At 36.5% G+C, this 19,803-nt stretch overlaps 1 protein-coding gene across 2 annotated transcripts in view; it reads right to left on the bottom strand.

The window, feature by feature from the left end:
• The window catches only part of PLPP1 (phospholipid phosphatase 1), a 113,260-nt gene that overhangs the window by 64,662 nt on the left and 28,795 nt on the right, over nucleotides 1–19,803 (bottom strand). The window contains exon 2 of one of the 2 annotated variants that reach the window (XM_082457608.1): nucleotides 12,608–12,762. The exons of the other annotated variant lie outside the window; for it this stretch is intronic. Coding sequence (XP_082313734.1) covers nucleotides 12,608–12,762 — 155 coding nt within the window. The remainder of the gene's footprint in view (nucleotides 1–12,607; nucleotides 12,763–19,803) is intronic. 2 annotated transcript variants of the gene reach the window in all.

Below are 19,803 nucleotides of genomic sequence, written 5' to 3'. Positions count from 1 at the left end.
TTGGGAGACCAAAAGTTTAAAGTTGGATTAACTGAGATGAGGAAGACTAGAGACTGAATAGGGGGAGCAAGGAATAAGTCCAAGAGTTCATACTTGGATGCATCAAGTTTGAGTTGCCTATTAGTAGAGATGTCAGGGACGCAGTTGTATGTAAGGTTCACTGGGGGAAAGGTCCAGGCTGAAGATATAAATTTAACATAGAGGTGGTATTAGAGCCATGAAACTGGATGAGATCACCAAGGAATGAGTATAGAGGAGAAAAGAGGACCCAAGGACTGATACCCAGAGAACTGCAAAATTAAAAGGTCAGGAAGAAGAGAAGGAAGTTGCAAAGTAGAATGAGAAAAAGCAGCCACTAAAGTAGAATTAAAACCAGGAGAGTATAGAAAACCCCAAGAAATCTATCCCAAAACTCCTAGAACTAATAAGTGTGTGTAGCAAGATCACAGGATATAAGGTCAACCCACAAAAATCAATCATACTTCTATATAGTAGCAATGAACAACTGGAAACCAAAATTAAAAACACAATACCATTTATAATAGTTCAGAAAACTGAAATACTTAGGTACAAACCTAATAAAATATAGGATCTGTACGCTGAAAACTACAAAACAGTGATGAAAAAAATCAAAGACCTAAATAAATGAAAAGACATATCATCTTCATGGATTGGAATATTTAACAAAGTAAAGATGTCAATTCTGCCCAAATTGATCTACAACTTTTAATGTAATTCTTATCAAAATTCCAGCCAGATTTTTTCATAGATAGATTGATTCTAAAATTTATGTGGAAAAGCAAGGGAACTAGACAGCTAAAGCAAATTTGAAAAAGAATAATAAACTTGGAGGAGTAATACTTCCTGAATTTTTTTTTAGAAAAATGTACTGTATTTTATTTTTTCCCATTTGATTTTAAGCTACTCAGTATATCTTTTTTTACCACCAATATATAACTACAGTAATCAAGACAGTGTGGTATAAGAGGAAGGAAAGACATATAGTATATCAATGAAGCAAGAACAGAGTCCAGAAATAGACCCACAAGAGGACAGCCAACTAATTTTTTTTTTTTTTTCAAAGGTACAAAAGCAACTCAATGGAGAAAGGAGAGTCATTTTAGCAAATGATGTTGGAACAACTGGTCACCTATACACACACACACAAAAAAGATGAACTTTGACCTAAACCTCACCCTTTATACATAACTCAACACAAAATGGATCACAGAGATAAGCAGAACACAGAAAATTGTAAAACTTTTCAAAGAAAACATAGAAAAAAGTCTTCGTAATAGGGTTAGGTGAAGAATTCTTAGACATAACACCAAAAGCAGAGTCTATAAAAGAAAAAAATGTATATTCATAAACTTGATTCATCAAAACCAAAAACCCGGGCTTCCCTGGTGGCGCAGTGGTTGAGAATCTGCCTGCCAATGCAGGGGACACGGGTTCGAGCCCTGGTCTGGGAAGATCCCACATGCCGTGGAGCAATTAGGCCCGTGAGCCACAATTACTGAGCCTGCGCATCTGGAGCCTGTGCTCCGCAACAAGAGAGGCCGTGATAGTGAGAGGCCCGCGCACCGCGATGAAGAGTGGCCCCCACTTGCCGCAACTAGAGAAAGCCCTCGCACAGAAACGAAGACCCAACATAGCCATAAATAAATAAAAAAATAAAAATAAAATAAACCCCAAAAACTTGTGCTCTCAAAAGATACTTTCAAGAAAATGAAAAGATAAGCTACAGACTGGTAAAAAACAATACTTGCAAATCTCATATTCAACAAAAGACTTTCTATACCAGAATATATGAAGATCTCCCTAAACTACACAGTTTCAAAAAATCTAATCCGAAAATGAGCAAAAGACTTGAACATACACTTCACCAAAGAGGTACGTATGCATGGATAGCAAGCAAGCACATGAAAAGGTGTTCAACGTCAGTAGCCATTAGAGAAAAGCAAATGAAAACCCTAATGAGATATTACTACACACTAACAGATGGTAAAAATAAAAAATACTGACAATACTAGTGCTGGTGAAGATGCAGAACATTATACACTGCTGGTGAGAATGCAAAATGGTTCAACCACTCTGGAAAACAGTTTGGCAGTTTCTTATAAATTTAAACATACATTTACCAAAAGACCTAGAAATTCTATTACTGGCTATCTACCCTAGAAAAATTAAAACTTGTATTCACCCAAAAACCTGTAGACACATGTTCATAGAGTCTTATTTGTAATAGTCAAAAACTGGAAATAACCAACATGTTCCTTAATAGACAAACAGATAAGTAAGCTGTGATACATCCATATATCAGAATACTACTCGATAGAAAAGAAAAACACCAACATACCATTGATGTACTCAACAACTTGGATAGATCTCAAGGGTGTAACTTCAAGGGGAAAAAAAGCCAATTTAAAAAGGATAAATACTGTATGAATCCATATATATAACATACTTGATAGAATTATAGTAGGTATAGTAGAGAGTAGGTTAGTGGTTGCCAAGGGTTAGGGATTGGGAGAGGATGTGACACAGAGAGATGGTAGGAGGGAGTTTTTATGAGGTGATAAACAATTCTGAACCCTGACTGTGGTAATGGTTACACGAATCTATACAAGTGATAAATTTCACAGAATTACACACATACACAAAAAGAGTGCATGTAAAAACTGGTGATATCTGAATACGGTCTGTATTCTGGTTAACAGTACTGATGATTTAACCATAGTTACATAAGATGTCATCTTCGGGGGGAGCTGTGTGACGGGTACATGGGAACTCTAAACTATTTTTTCAACTTCTATGAGTCTACAATTTTTTCAAAATAAAACATTTCTAAATGTTTTATTACGGTGCTGAGAGATTCAAGTAAGATTGAAGAGCACTGGATTTAACAACTTGGAAATTGCTGGTGATTGACAGGAACTATTTGCATAAAGGTGGTGATTATAGAGTAGAATGCTTAAAATTCAGATTATGCAGGGGTTTAAGTTATTAGAAATGGCATCAACTAGGATATGACATGGGAGGTAAATGGCTGAGGCAGACAAAGGACAGGATCTCTGAGGTAGAAAAGTTAAGGGAACTGAAAATTTCTTATTAAATTGGAGGGGGAAAAGCAGTTTATTCTTAAAAAATTCCCAAGGAAGCTACTGAAGTATATCAAGTACAATAAACGACCATGCATTCTTCTAGAGTTGCTTTAAGGTCCAGAGAAAAGCATATTTAAGCCCAAAATGAGTAGTAAAGATAGACAATGAGAAAAGATCAGGGAAAGAAATACAAGCAAAGCATTACACTCCTGCATAAATGATGGATAATTGGCAGTGCCTTTCTCCAAAGTATAATACCAAAGTGGTTTACTATACTGGGAGTTAAATCAGTGAACTCTCTTCTTAAGAACAAGGACAGACTTTGAGATAGGTTAGGTGTTGGCATCAATGAAACAAACCCTCTTCTCACGGCTTTCTGATAAACCAAAAAGCATCCTTTTTATAGTTAGAGAAATATATATAAACAGATCAAGTGACTTGCATAAGGTCATACTGAATTTCAGGAGTAGAGCTAAGAAACAAGATTCAAATTCAGATTTTCACTCAACGAGTCTAGATCATGATTCAGAAATTCTTCTAAGTGATAAAGTCAACCTAGACAGATAAGCTCCTCTACATGCTTTGGTGGCTGCTATCACACTAACCCAAGTTTCCCACCACTCTCCTCTAATCTAATCTTCACCACCTAGACTCATATTCACAACTTTTAACTGATAAAAGAAAACCAAAAGGGCTTCCCTGGTGGCGCAGTGGTTGAGAATCTGCCTGCCGATGCGGGGGACACGGGTTCGAGCCCTGGTGTGGGAAGATTCCACGTGCCGCGGAGCGGCTGGGCCCGTGAGCCACAGTTGCTGAGCCTGCACGTCTGGAGCCTGTGCTCCGCAACAGGAGAGGCCACGATGGTGAGAGGCCCGCGCACCGCGATGAAGAGTGGTCCCCACTTGCCGCAACTAGAGAAAGCCCTCGCACAGAAACGAAGACTCAACACAGTCATAAATAAATAAATAAATAAATAAAAGAACATGAATTTCTAAAAAAAAAAGAAAACCAAAAGAGTTTACTGGATTTACCTACTTTCCATCAAAATAGACCCACGCCACACTGAAAACAAGGAGGGATAGTCAAAAAGAATGTGAACAACAGAGGATGCAGACTTGGTAGGGTTAAAATCCCAACTTGGCCTCTTAGTAGCTATAAAAGAGAAATACCTGCCAACCTCAGAGAGTTGTCATGAGGAAAGAATCTATAACACAGAAGTACCTCAGACACAAAAGACACTCAATAAATGATAGAACAAACACAGCCTTCCATTTACCATATATGCAAAAATTCTAAACCAGTGAGTACCCAATTATAATCTTTTCTTAGGGAATAAACAAAATTTTACAGTAAACAAAATGGGTGCCTTCGCAGTTGCTCTTTCCATCTCCTTGTCCAGTGATTTTTCTTACTGGGTCCCACAAAACAGTTACTCTCCACATTGGAAACAGGAAATCTGCTGCTAAAATTACACAAGGGCATACTCCCCCAAGTTACAGAGAAATTAATTTGTCAGAAATTTCATTTTTTCTCTCAAATTTTGATAGCTGCTAAAAGGATGCCTTTAAGTGTATCAGAAGATTAATACTCAAGTATAAGAATGTATTTGATTGAAAACATACGCAATCCCACATATTCTACCGAGAAAATCAGTGAATCACTAGACCATCCTCCCCACTCTTATTGTCCTGCCAGTGACCCCTGTTTATATTTCCCTAGATTTAACAAGATCCCAAATCTAATCTCCTCTCACACTCACCCAGCCCTCTAAGCCAAGACAGCCTTTGGAAAGTCTGATTAAAAAGATTCCTCACTGCTGTTACCTACCCTGGTGCCAGAGATGCAGCAATTGGGACCTGCCTTCTGAAAGCAGGTTACCTTTCTGAACCACACTCTGAACTGGTGTTGACTGTTCATAGTCCAAAAACAGGTGTAAAAACACAAAAATTTTTCTTTCTACAAGTAAACAGAATTTCATTTCTTGTCGTGTTACAAACACAGGTTCACGATAAAGCAGTAAACTGCCATTTTTAAAATGCTATCTCATTCTCATTCTAAATATGGAAGCTTAAAGATAATTGACAGAAATGGTGGAGACCCTTTAAAATTCTTATTTAAAGATGGAGCCCACAATAATTTGGCTAGAGTAGAATATTAAGTGATTTTCCAGAAAGCCAGATATGAAATATAAGCTATTTGTAGCTACAGGGAAACACCAAAATGTTCTTTACAGTATAATATTTAGGCTCATACTTCACAATTACTGAATAAGGTAATATTCAAAAATCACTGTACTGCATTGGACATGTTCACCTTTTATGGCTTACATCACTAACCCTGCGCTCCAATCACAAATGAGTTCGTTTCGCATAAACAGTTCTAAGCCTACACTTTTAACCATAGGTCCTGCTTCTCAACAAAAACTAAACTTAGGATTTTCAAATATTTGTTTAAAGTAACCACATAACATGACTAAGAAATAAATAATTTTAAATCAGCTTTCATTAAAAGGCCCATAATCCCTTATTCTAAAACCCAAAGCCCTCAAAATCCTAGTTCTTTCATGACATTTGGCACCAAAGCCTCACCTGAACTTATCTAATGGCAAAACTTAACGTGAACAAATGAAGGAATGACCCCAGCCTTTATTTACCCCACTTATTTTGACTAGTCTTATTTCACTACATAAAAATTAGTGTCTTTGATTACAAGGTACTGTCCTAGACCCTGCTGAGGGCATTACATAAGGTGTATGAATCATATAACCTTTCAAAAATTCAGAAAGTTCTGGCTCCAAGAGTTCCGGATAATGGACTGTGAACCTGTATTTAGATAAAATCTTCACTGTTAAAAGATGCTAAACTCAACCTATTATTTTTCAGAGAGCCAAAAAATTTTTAATGTATTATATAGATCTACTACATAATAAAACTTGAAATGGTAATGGTCCCTTACATAAAATGAACTAAATACATCCCACACATATATTTTCTTAATTATAGGACTATGACAAGATTTCAGTTGCTTGTTTTTTGTTTCATTATAAAAACTGAAAGCTTGCGCTGAATTTTTAAGTACTATCATGTTTTCTAAATTTAAGTCTTCACTAGATATTAAGTCTTATAAGTTAAAAGTATTTTATTTATTTAACCGTCAACCAATTTTGCACTCCTTTCCTTTGGCAAGAACCAATGATCTCAAGGCAAAACAAATACTCACATAAAATGAGTTAACAAATAGATAAATTATATGAAGCAAAGCCCTGAAATTTTACTCTTTACATCTTATCAAGTAATCCTATTCCTAGCAATGAATGTATAAATTATTCACTAACTATGAGGATAATCATCATTACTAATATTATTTGGACAAAGAGCACTGACATTTCACCAGACTTTGTGAGCAAATTTTTTTTCTTTTCAAAATTTTTAAGATTAATATACTTTATTTCTTAAAGTAATTTTAGGTTTATTAAAAAAACTGAGCAGAGAGTAAAAGATACACTCCCTCTCCATAACTACCACCTTTAATTAATTTCCTCTATCATGAACAATTTTCATTGGTATGGTTTATTTGTTATAACTGATGAACCAATATTGATACATTATTATTAACTCCATAGTTTACATTAAGGGTTATTCTTCCTGTTGTACAGTTCTATAGGTTTTGACAAATACATAATGTCATGCATCCATCATTACCATATCATACAGAATAGTTTCACTTCCCTAAAAATCCTCTGTACCCCAACTGTTCATTCCTCCTCTGTCCTCCCACCAACCCCTAGTAACCACTGATCTTTTTACTATCTCCATAGTTTTGCCTTTTGCAGAATGTCATACGGCTATAATCATACACTAGGTAGTCTTTTCAGATTGGCTTCTTTCATTTAGCAATATGTGTTTAAGGTTCTTCCATGTGTTTTTATGGCTAGATAGCTGATTTATTTTTAGCTGAATAATATTCCATTGTATGGATGTACCAGAGTTTACCCATTCACCTACTGAAGGACATCTCAGTCGCTTCCAAGCTTTGGCAATTATGAATAAAGCCGCTATAAACATCATGTGCTGGTTTTTACGCGGACATAAGTTTTCAACGCATTTGGGTAAATACCTAGGAGCTCCATTGCTAGGTCCTACGGTAAGCCTATGTTTAGTTTTGTAAAAAAACTGCGAGTCTTCCAAAGTGGCTTTACCATGTTACATTCCCACCAGCAGTGACTGAGAACTTCTGTTGCTCCACATCCTCACAGCATGTGGTGTCGTCAGTGTTTCAAATTTCAGCCATTCTAATAGATGTGTAGAGGAATCTCACTGTTGTTTTAGTTTACAATTCCCTAATGAAGTGTGATATGGGGCATCTTTTCATATGCTTATTTGCCATTTGTATATCTTCTTCACTGAGGTGTCTATTCAGACTTTTTTGCCACTTTTTGATTGGGCTGTTTGTTTTTTGTTGCGTTTTAAGAGTTCTTTGTATATTTTGGACACAAGCCCTTTATCAGATATGTGTTTTATAAATATTTTCCCCCAGTGTGTAGCTTTACACAGAGCGGAAGTTTTTAATTTTAATTAAGTACAACTTATTATTTCTCTCATGGACCATGCTTTTGGCGTTGTTATCTAAAAACTCACTGCCAAATCCAAGCTGCAAATTTATTTTTAATTACAAAAATGTTCAAGGAAACAATGTCACAAGTTCAACCAAATTACTAGGACCTAAAAAAGTAGAGTATATAATACCCCCAGCTAAAGTTTTCAAAATAGTATTTATGAAAGAGGAAAATAAACTTATGAAATATTAACACAAATGCCTTCACTTCACTTTTACCTAAAGTATAACAGATGACATTCCCAAAATAAGTTATACTGATATACTCTGCCTTCAAACTCTTTGGTCCATAACAGAAAAACACAGATATTACCATGCTAGAATTTTCATGTATTCAGAGATGAAAGGTTTATTTAAAAATATATATACATATTTGGCCTATTTTATAAAAAGGAATTAATGAAAAAGATAAATTTGACCTTTTTCATATATTTTAACATAACTGCATATTAATCTCATTACATCCATCAAAAATATTTTTGTTTGGTCATTCTGCCAGTTCAATATTTAACAAATTAAAAAATTATGTCACTTCTGCTTGAAAAAGTGGCAGGGGTAGGGGTGTAACTCTGAGTGCAAGTTTAGATGCCCTGTAAAAGGACTTAATTCCTGGTGGGAGGCAAAATGAACATTTTAATTTCAATTATCTTCTTTTTTTTTTAAATAAATTTATTTGTTTTTATTTTTGGCTGTATTAGGTCTTCATTGCTATGCACGGGCTTTCTCTAGTTGTGGCGAGCGGGAGCTACTCTTTGTTGTGGTGCGTGGGCTTCTCGTTGTCGTGGCTTCTCTTGTTGCAGAGCACGGGCTCTAGGCCTGCGGGCTTCAGTAGTTGTGGCACATGGGCTCAGTAGTTGTGGCACATGGGCTCAGAAGTTGCGGCTCGCGGGCTCTAGAGTGCAGGCTCAGTAGTTGTGGCGCATGGGCATAGTTGCTCCGCAGCATGTGGGATCTTCCCAGGCCAGGGATTGAACCCATGTCCCCTGCATTGGCAGGTAGATTCTTAACCGCTGCGCCACCAGGGAAGCCCTCAATTATCGTCTTATCACATATAATTCACTGATGAAGCTCACTTAGTAGAAAGAGATTTTAGGGTTTCTCAAAAATCAGAATTCCCATCCAGGAATAACATTTAACCCACTTAAATCCTGCAGATTTGTCAAGATACATGCAGTAGAAAAGTTAAAAGACAATGTCTAGTAATTTAATAGAGATGTACTCAGTGTGTGAAGCAACAGCTCTTGACCACTTAACCTTTAGCAAAGGCATTCGTAACATTCCCTGAAACTACTTTTAAAAAGAAGATTTTGGGACTTCCCTGGTGGCGCAGTGGTTAAGAATCCTCCTGCCAATGCAGGGGACACAGGTTCGAGCCCTGGTCCAGGAAGATCCCACATGCCACGAAGCAACTAAGCCCTTGTGCCACAACTACTGAGCCTGCGCTCTAGAGCCCACAAGCCACAACAACTGAGCCCATGCACCACAACTACTGAAGCCCACACGCCTAGAGCCCGAGTTCCGCAGCAAGAGAAGCCACCACAATGAGAAGCGTGCATACTGCAATGAAGAGTAGCTCCCGCTCGCTGCAACTAGAGAAGCCTGCGCGCAACACAGACCCAATGCAGCCATAAATAAATAAATAAATTTATTTTTTAGAAAAAAGAAGATTTTATGAGCAGAAATTTTTTCCTATGAATCCTTTAAAAAGCCACAGCATTTAGGAAACCAGCAGTGGAATTCAGTAAGCTTGGTTAATGTGAAACTGAGCTTTAGTTTTCATTATTGGCAGTATATACTCAATATTTATATAACTTTTCTTTCCTTTACGTTCATCCAATATATTAAAATTTATCAAAATATTTTCAAGCGTTCTGTAAAATGGATGTATGACAAATACTTAATATACCAAATCTTTACATTACCTCTTCCAACGGTAGTATAAAAAGCAGTTTTAAACAAAGAAAATGTTTGTGATTATAACAAATTACTTAGGGATGCATCTGGTACTACTTCATTTTGTGACAGTTATATAAAAAAAGGGTACTGGAATAAATGCTCATATGAACGGACTGAAGCAGTATTTTCCACAACAATGTAGACAAAAAAATACAGCTCCACATCGGAATAAGTAAACAAGGAAATAAAACTTTTTTCCAACCTAAGAAATTAAGCTCCATAATACCATATTTCTTTCATTCCAGTAGACGTTGCCCCATATTTTAAGATATCTCTAATCAGGATATATATTCAGTATGATAGCGTTCCATTTTTTTCCTGAAAAGCTATTTTAATGAGGTTATCTGATATTAAGAGATGACTTGGAAATACAATATATTTCCAAAGAGCTAAGCTGAATTTTCAAGGTAGTAATTATTATTAAACATAAGTGACAATCTTATTCCATTTCACATTTAGTATTTTTTCATTAAATTTTTCTGTCTATATTTATTAAACACCTATTACATACCAAGCAATGTGCTTGACACTAAGGATACAAGTGGAGCAAAACAGACCATTCTTACCCTAGCAAGGCTTACTGCCTTGTCCAATTGGGGGGAAACTGGGAAAAGGCAGCACAGCACTTAACGTCAACATGGAAACAAAGGAGTTAAAATATTCAAGTGTGGGCAATAGGCCATTTTGATACCAGCTTTCTGGACTAGTACAGGAAAGGGTGGCACGAGAGACTCGTCATGCCATAAAACCCAACAAACACCAATGTCCTCCTACAGTGCAGGACTCTTATGGCCACTTTTGCCATATATAACACTTTACTTATATATTACTTTACAGCTTATAAAAATAAACATATTATTAACCCATCCATTTTTTTTCTTCATAGCAATTTTTTATTACCATTTAAGTAGCTACTCAAAAATTTTTTTAAAAACTGGGCCTCATTTACCTCCTTTGGGACAGTCACCTAAAGATATATGATTTTTCAAACTGTATGCCAAAAACAAAGAACTTGAGAAACTCCATATATCCACAGTAAATGATCTCCCTCATCTTCCCAAATATTGCCAAATCTCAAACTTTAGAGATGCAGTATTATATAATAATTCAATCCCCAAAACTTATCCTGTATTGTCTTTTTCCTCAGACATAATAAAGGCAGTAAAAGTGATTTTAAAAAAGTAATCTGAAAGCAATTAGAATACCAAAAATAGGGGAAAATATTTCTTCCAAGTTGTATTTTATCCTTTAAAACTGTGAATATTATCTACTTAATATAGCACACTAATAATACTTGTAGCAATAATCTACATAATAATCAATGCTAGAAAAATACTTGTGCTGAAATACAAAATCCTGGGGTTTTTTTTGTTGCATTCACACACACCGCAACAGTTGAAAAGGATAATCCAAAGTCCATTACTCTAAATTTTGGTTTAAAAGGCTACTGACATTTCTGTGTTTTTTACAATAATCACCAAGAATGATGTCGCTAAAATCCCCAATCAAAAATGGGAGTAATCCACATCCTAGAGTAAGAGAATTTTAATAGGCAAACACTTCATACAATGGAGACATACAGGATTTCAAATAACACATTTTTTAATGAACTTAGAGTAAAGGTTTTTTTGCACATTAAGATATGTTTACATAAATGTTCTTCCATCTATCTATATGCTTTCCTGCATATTGTTTCATAAGCCTGGTGGCTAAAATAGAGGTTACCAGTTATCATGGAATTTACTTCTTAGGAAAAAAGCAAATATTTCCTTAAACTAACCCCAAATTTTCCTTCCGTTTTACTCCTATAAAAGTGGCTTTAATCAAATTAGGATGTATAGACTGCATGTGGAAATATTTAATATATCTTGAAACATAACTAAATCCAAGTTCTCTTCACCTTCAGAATACTGTGCTAAAGACATCACCAAAAAATAAAAAAATAATTTGCTAGCCAAAAAAAGCAAAATGAACTCAAATATGAACTGAAAAACCAAAGAACAAGGCTATTATTCTTAGCCAATTTGGGGGCAAAATAGGGAGAGAAAAGCTAGTCTGTCCTACTGTGGAAATAAGGCTTCAGAGTTTGCTAAAACAATAAAAAAAATGTAAGTCAACTATCTGGGGAAGGCAACTGACAAGAGACAAGCTGTCGAAAGAGAAGTATGGCATGATCTGCTGGACTCCCAAGACACTCAAGGAGGTAAATCTTTATTCTGCTTCTTCTCATACATTTCCAACTCACACAGAGAGATACAGGGCAAGGTGCAGGAATCCGAACCAAGGATAGAGAAAGTAAGCACAATATCTCAAGTGCCAACCTTAAGCTAGTTTGTGAAATTTAACCTAGAAGCAAAGTGTCCAGTTATTTAAAGTAATGAAACCCAATATTAACCTACAAACTGATGAATAGTACAACTTAAAAAACAGTGATATAGTTTTGATATATTCTGAGGATCTTCTTTTGCATATGTATTTACATTCTTTCTGATGAGCTGTATTCTCAAATTTAACAAATAAATCTATCTCCTTTTTTGTGGCCTCAATTTCCATTTAACATGATAAAACAAGCATAATCTTAGTTTCAGCTCTGCCGTAAAATAGCTTACTGGGCTTGAGCAAGTATCTGGGCCTAAGTTTCTTCACTTGTCTACTGAAAAGTGTTGATCCAAAATGACTTAAATGAACTCTTCATTCTAAAATAATCATTCTATAATTCTTTATGATGACATCAAGTTATTTGGGGCAATATCTCCCTTTAACTGGAGAAACACTGCCCTGGACTGAAGCAGTGGCTATATTCTTTAAGCAATCATTCACCACACCAACACTGGTGACGACAGTACTATGGATTTACCCCCACCCCAATTCGATCACTTCATAAAACCTCCAGCACAACAAACCCATCACTACCTACTTATTCATTTACTTACACAGGAAATGGGTAAACCAAGCCCCACTGTGTTGAGGACAGTGGTTGTGACGGTACTGTCATGGTACGGATACTGGATGCTGTTGTCTTTACAGAAAAAGCCTCTCTGAAATGGATATATTTGGCCCAAATTTAGAACAGCCATAGGCATGGAAGCTGTTAGAGAAGGGAAAAAAAGACACACATGGTTAAATTCAATTCACTTCATTAGGAAGTAAAGTCTACTGAATGGGATGCAAATCTTAACCATATTTTGCCCTTTCTGAAAAAGGATCACTATTCCATTACATCCAAGAGTAAAGACTGAGAAAACCAGGCATCATTAGCTTGTCCACATCAGCCCCACCTTTATCAAGTTTAAATTCTCTTACTTGCGTTGACCTCTGATTTTAGGGACAATCAATAAAGGAAACCCCAAGGGAAGACAGCAACATTGGCCCGTGAAAAAATAAAGTTGAGAGAACAGGAAGGTTTTGTATTTTACATGTTGTACGTAATTCATTTTTAACTGAATTGCTCAATACATTAAATATGTTTAAGAAAAAAAGACTAAACTCAGTAAATATATTTAATAATCAATAATACATCATAACAGCCAAATGCAGTCAAGGAGGGAAACGATACAAAATTTTGTTTCATATTAAAATTTAAATTAATAGGGTTAGAAAAAAATAGAAACTGTAAGTATATTTGATAATAAGAACAGAAACAAGCCCTTTGTTTTCTGAAGACAAATTAAAAATGGTTTTTATTGGCCCTGGCAAGGCTCCAAAATCACTTTAACAAGTTATACAGGAATAATGTTCACTTGAAATTTTTCACCCAAATAAAATGAAAGACCAAAGAGAAGTTAAATAACTTAAATTAGTAATTTCTTAGTATGTTTAAATTTACCACACTTTTAGGCTTTGTTTTATACAATTCAAACAGTCACGCATCTACTTACTATATCCTTGATACTAGAGTATGCCATACATAGAGGAGACAATTAGTGTAAAACGGGCACTCGGTTCAAGAGCCTAAATTGTACATGTAGCAACAGAATGCATACTCAGGAAGCAGTTTTAAAAGTAATAATACTAAGACAGATTTTTGAGGGATGATGAAATTGTTCTATATCTTGATTGTGATGGTAATTCCACAACTCTAAGTATTTGCCAAAACTCACAGAACTGTACCCAAAAAAAAAGTACATTTTACTGTATGTAAATGTTAAAAGGAATACCATAAAAGAGAAAATATGACTAATTTCTAAAATGATATAAAAGGCCCTATAGGAACTCAGAGGTCAACGTGAACTGGAGTAGTTAGAAAAGACTATTAGGGCTTCCCTGGTGGCGCAGTGGTTAAGAATCTGCCTGCCAAAGCAGGAGACACGGGTTCAAGCCCTGGTCCGGGAAGATCCCACATGCCGCAGAGCAGCTAAGCCCGTGCGCCACAACTACTGAGCCTGCGCTCTAGAGCCCATGAGCCACAACTACTGAGCCCGCGAGACACAACTACTGAGCCCACATGCCACAACTACTGAAGCCCGTGTGCCTAGAGCCCGTGCTCTGCAACAAGAGAAGCCACTACAATGAGAAGCCCGCGCACCGCAACGAAGAGGAGCCCCTGCCCGCCACAGCTAGAGAAAGCCTGCGTGCAGCAACAAAGACCCAACAAAAGTAAATAAATTAAATACATTAATTAAGTTTTCAAAAAAGACTATTAAAGAACAGGCAACTGAGCTGAACTTGAAGCAGCAGGTAAATCATAGGCAATAGGGAGGGCCTCAAGGAGAGCATTTAGTGGTAGAGGGATGCAAGAGCAGCATGAGGTCACACCAACAAGAGTACAGAGAGAAAGAGCAAGAAGTTTTCAAGGTACATAACATTTCATAGCGAACATGTACTGCGTGCTCACACATGCCAAGCACTAGGCTACACAGATTAACTCAATCCTTACCTCAACCTTGTGAAGTAGGTAACATCACTTCCCCCTTTTTTCACATAAAATTATTATGAGGCTTTAAGAAATGAGGAAACTTGCTGGAACTAGTAAGTAGTGCAACCAGGATTACAACACAGGCTATCTGTTCCTAGAGTCAGTGTATATATGATGTCTCCCATGGAGGCAAGTGATTCGCTAAATTAACAGAATTGTGGCAAGGAAGATGATTGGGGTGAGGGGTACCTGTCCTTTGAAAAAGCTTGTTCAGTATAAAATACATGTTATGTTCATAATAAAAACTCAACGTTAATGAAACAAAATCTTTTCTGCAGATTACTCTTAATTCCACAATTGTGTGGTTTTTAATGGGAGGAAGAGAACCTGAGACTTTGGGGTTTAACAAAAAGAATTACGTATTTAAAATACTGGCCTAAGAAAGGACTTATCCTGTAGCAATAAATAAAATATCACTGTCCTCTTTTGCTCAGGGTTAGTAACAGAGTAAAATAAGGGGTTTTAAAAATTAACTTTAAAAAAAAATTAGAAAGGGGAGCATTTAACACAGCTTTGAAATAATCTACTAATTAAGTGTTAAGTAGTATGCTGACAGGGAAAATAGAAAAGGACACATGAAAGAGTGTTTTGAATATGGAAATGACTCAATTTGAGGACTGGTCACAATCGTTGAGGCAGACCTGAAGATGACACTTCAGGCTTTGGGAATAGGGAGAATGATGGTCCCATTGACAAAAATGTGAAGTTGGGACGGGCAGCTGGTTTATGATGAAAGAAAATTAGTTGAGTATTGAAAATATTGCCTTTGGGGTAATCTGACACTTTAAAAGCTCAGCCTCATCTTTCACTCTTCCCCATGCAGCTCTTAAGGCTCCGATCACACTGAACCATTTCCTGTTGCCTGAACATACTATGTTTTCAAAACCTTAGGTACCTACCTATATGTTCAGCCTTCTGTTGGGGATACCTGTCCCCTTGTTTCCCTTTCCCTGATAAGTAAGGCACTCCCTACTTATCTGCTCCATGGCACCTTGGACACACACCCATTACATAGTATTTTAAACTGCTTTTTGCATTTTGTCAGCAACTTGAGGACAAAGACTATATCATTCTTGTATCCTTCGGACCAGGCACACAGTTGGCTCTCAGTAAAAATTCACTGAACGGCGAAAGGAATATAATGCAGGATGAAGATCAGAAGTAGAGACAGATTTGCAGATTGTTGGCATTGGAGGTGGTAACTTAAGCCAGGAGAATAAAACAGTCTCAGAGAAAGCCTAAAGTCAAGACTAACAGAGATCAATAAAAACAATCAGGTAAGGACTAATATCCATAGTGAAATCATGAAAAGAGACTGCAGGAGAGAGAGGGACGGGAGATGATTACGTGCTCTAGAGGGCAGGGGCTGTGTCTCTCTCATTCAGCAGAACATACTGACCATTCTTTAAACACAAGAATGAACAATACAGAAGACAATGTTGTTATACAAAAAGCCAATGAAAGTAGCTTAGAGTATCAAGTCTGTACTAGGTTAAATGTAGGACGTCAATGCTAAAACATCAAGAAGAGTGAGAACAGAGTAAAGACAATGAGGTCTGAGGAAAAAAGGTGTCATATATACTCTGTGAGAAAATATCTTACACCACATCCACTAACACCACATCTTTATGAAGAAACTTCAATAATGAGCTTCAATATTGGGTTGTCATTGTCTAAGCATGAATCTCTTTCTTCAAGTTAAATATATCACAATGATTTCCTCTATTACTCATATGATTTATATATACACATACACACGCACACCACTATGGGCTGAATTGTGTCTGTCCCCCCAAATTCTTACGTTGAAGTTCCAACTCCCAATTTTACTATAATTGGAGATAGGACTTTTAGGAGGTAATTAAGCTAAATGAGATCATAAAGGTAGGGTCCTAATTCAATAAGATTGGTGGCCTTATGAGAAAAGGAAGAGAGAGAGAGAGTTCTCTTTCCACACGCACGCATCCAAGGAAAGGCCATGTGAGGATACAACAAGAATGTGGCCATCTGCAAGCCAGGAAGAGAACCCTCGAAAGAACCTGACCATGCTGGCACCCTGATCTCAGAATCCCAGCCTCTAGAACTCTGAGAAAACAAATTTCTGTTGTTAAGCCACCTAGTTTTTGGTATTTTGTTATGGCAGCCCAAGCAGACTAAGACACACACACACACACACAGAGACACACACACACACACAGAGACACACACACACACACACAGAGGCATAGCCATCCCCCCAGAGTAAACAGACACCTCTACTCTAAAAAGCAATGAAATATTCTCTATCTACACAGAAATTATTTTCAGTGGTAATTTTTTAGGTTAGTAATAGAGAGTTCTATGTCAAAGTTAGTATTATAGGAAGATTCTTCTCAAACTCTTTCATAGGACACGTATATTCTTTCCTTTATATATAAAGGATATAGAAACGATTTTTGACACTAATCATAATTCTAGGGTATTTTTCTCTTAATTGAAATTCCCTTAAGAGAAGTCACTTTTAAAAGTTCAATACTGCTAATAAACACATTTGTTAGCTACTGTATGTCTGCTCTTAGCACATCTTCTCTAAGTTATATTGAGGAAGATAGATAAATGAATACCTGGAGATAGATACATACATATATATATATTTATTTCCTATATTCTTCTCCAATTAAGTAATAATTGAAATATCTCCCATTTTATATATAGCACATACTTCCTTAAAGACAGGTTGTTACAAAATATTCCAATGGAATAAATCTAAAATGCATTTTAAAGAGAACCAATGTTAATTTCTAATATGTAGAAGCAAAGGTAAAGAAAAACAAGTCCTAAGTTTACGTTTTGAAAAGAATGAAATATAAATCTAGACATTATTAAAGTAACTATACTGACTTCAGTACCCACTACACCTTTCCCTATTTTCTCAATTTCAGATACCACAGGGAAATTCAAGTGTCCATCTTCTTGAAAATCTCCTCTCATTATTCACTCAGACATTTCAATTCCTATGACACGGCAGCCACAGTGCCAGGAAAGGAAAAATTTTTAAAAGGGAAGGCCTAAAAACACTAAAAAAGGAAAGGAATGAAAAAGACCTCACCACAAAATTTTTAATAAGAGAGAGATAAGCGCTACTGGAAAATAACACAGCTGTAACTGCAAACAGAACTGAAGCTTAGATGACTTAGACAATGTAGCAGTCAGGATCCCAGCAGGAAACAGCACCCCCAAACTGGGGAACTTAAGAAGAGCTTAATAAGGGACTATTTACAAGGTATGGTGAGGGCAAAGTCAAGAGATAGTACAATCTTCTGAAGCTGCAACCACTCCTAGACCTAAAAGGTTCAAAGAGGTATGACCTCTGGGAGGGCCAACATGACAGGAGTTGGCAGGAGGACTCCAGGAGAAGAAACCCCACTCTCCTTCCAGTGCTTCCCATTCTTCAAACCCATCTAGAAGCCAAAGGGCAAAGTGAGCCTCCTAGTACTGAGGACAAGGTAGACAACGACGAGAGCAGGTCCACACGGGGAAAAAGCTATCCAGAACCGGGAGGCAGAAGGTAAGACCCGTCAGGGTCTCAGCATGAAATAGAGGCTAGTAACTAAATGTAGATAACTCAGGAGAGTTTAATAAAGGGACTATTTACAGAATCTATATTCAGACTATATATTAAGAAGTTTGGACTCTATTCTATGGGTAACAGGAGACACACAACCCAATCTCTGCCTTAGTGGGGGAAAAGACTCTGGGAAAAATTGTATAAAGGAAAAAGAAGTGTGAAGTTAGAATAGAGGAAAGTCCAGAGGCAAGAAATACTAGTGTATATGAGAGATGTTGAGGGCTTGAAATAAAGAAATAACAGTGGGAAAAAGAAGAAAAGACAGTTCTAAAAATGTTTAGGAGATTTTTCCCACAGAACTATGGACCATGTCTCTGTATATGTATATATGGATGTGTGTCTATCTCTCTCTTAAATATACACACACACACACACACACACACACACACACCCCCCACCCCTATCTTCAGCCTTTGGACTCTCTACAAAATACATTTTCCATTTGTCCTTTACCCTGAGTAGATTACTATCTGATAGACTTCCCTCCACAATCCTGCCTATAGTAAGCACTTCAAGGAATATATGTTCAATGAATAAACAAGCATGCAAAAGCCTCTCAGGCACATAATAATAATTTTGTATAACTATAAACTTAGGTCCTGAAAAGTTTTAAGTTATTTTTCTCTCCACAAGACCCAAGTTAAAACAAATAAACCAAGAAAAGAACAAAAAACAAACAAAACTGGTTAACGATCTTAAGTCCAAGAACATGCTAGGGAAGCACTTCCAATTCTATATTCTAACAATTATTTCTCAAGCTTGTTTTCCACTGGGAACACAAAGTGCTAACAAATAAAGATAAAAAGACTGATACACCCACGTTAATTGCTAAAAGAAATTTACGATTCACAAATTCCTGGAATCTTGAAGGCAATTTTTGTACAGTCCAGCATTATCTCCAAGCAAAGCTTAAGACATGGCTATTGCAGAAGCACTTCTCTCAGCAGCACCCCTTACTCTTTTCTCAATGAAAAAAGGAGTTCGGACCCCAATTCAATCTTCTTTACTGATCCACCCAAAACAGAGGTCCACAAATTCCCTGCAGGAAAGCAGAAGGATCAGATTTCCAGATGAAATGAGGAGTATAAAGCAATAATACTTCAAAATAGGACTTTACAAATAATTAACAATCAGCTCTCGATCCATCTTTTCCTAATATCTTCTCTAGAACCCACAGAAACAATCAGACCTGAAATTTTATCACAAAGCACAAAATAACATATCCTACTCCATAAAAGAAGTGTTGAATTCCCAATCTCAGCATCCATTCTATACATCTTCAAAGTTAGCAAAGGACTTTGTTCCAAGATTCCCATGTAAAACGTTTTCACATACTATACAACTTTACAGTACATACTATACTGTGCCCTCTCAGTTAAAAGGATAAATCATAATGTGGTCTCTTACCCACTAGGAAATGTCTGCTCTTACCAGAAGCACCTAAAATAGTTGGGGCAGCCTAGCTTACAAGACTCTTAAAATAGCAACCCTGCTAGTCTTGTAGTAATTTATAAACCTGAATCACAAAACACAAATATGATTAAGAGAAAGGTTTGCTTTATAGTGAAAAAACCAGTTAATCATCTTCCACGGCCTTTCTCATATAT

This window comes from Balaenoptera physalus (genome assembly GCF_965194825.1).
Source record: "Balaenoptera physalus genome assembly, chromosome: 3".
Taxonomy (NCBI): Eukaryota; Metazoa; Chordata; class Mammalia; order Artiodactyla; family Balaenopteridae; genus Balaenoptera; species Balaenoptera physalus.
The sequence above is the reverse complement of the archived record's forward strand: the minus strand, read 5'-3'. Positions and strand labels throughout refer to the sequence as shown.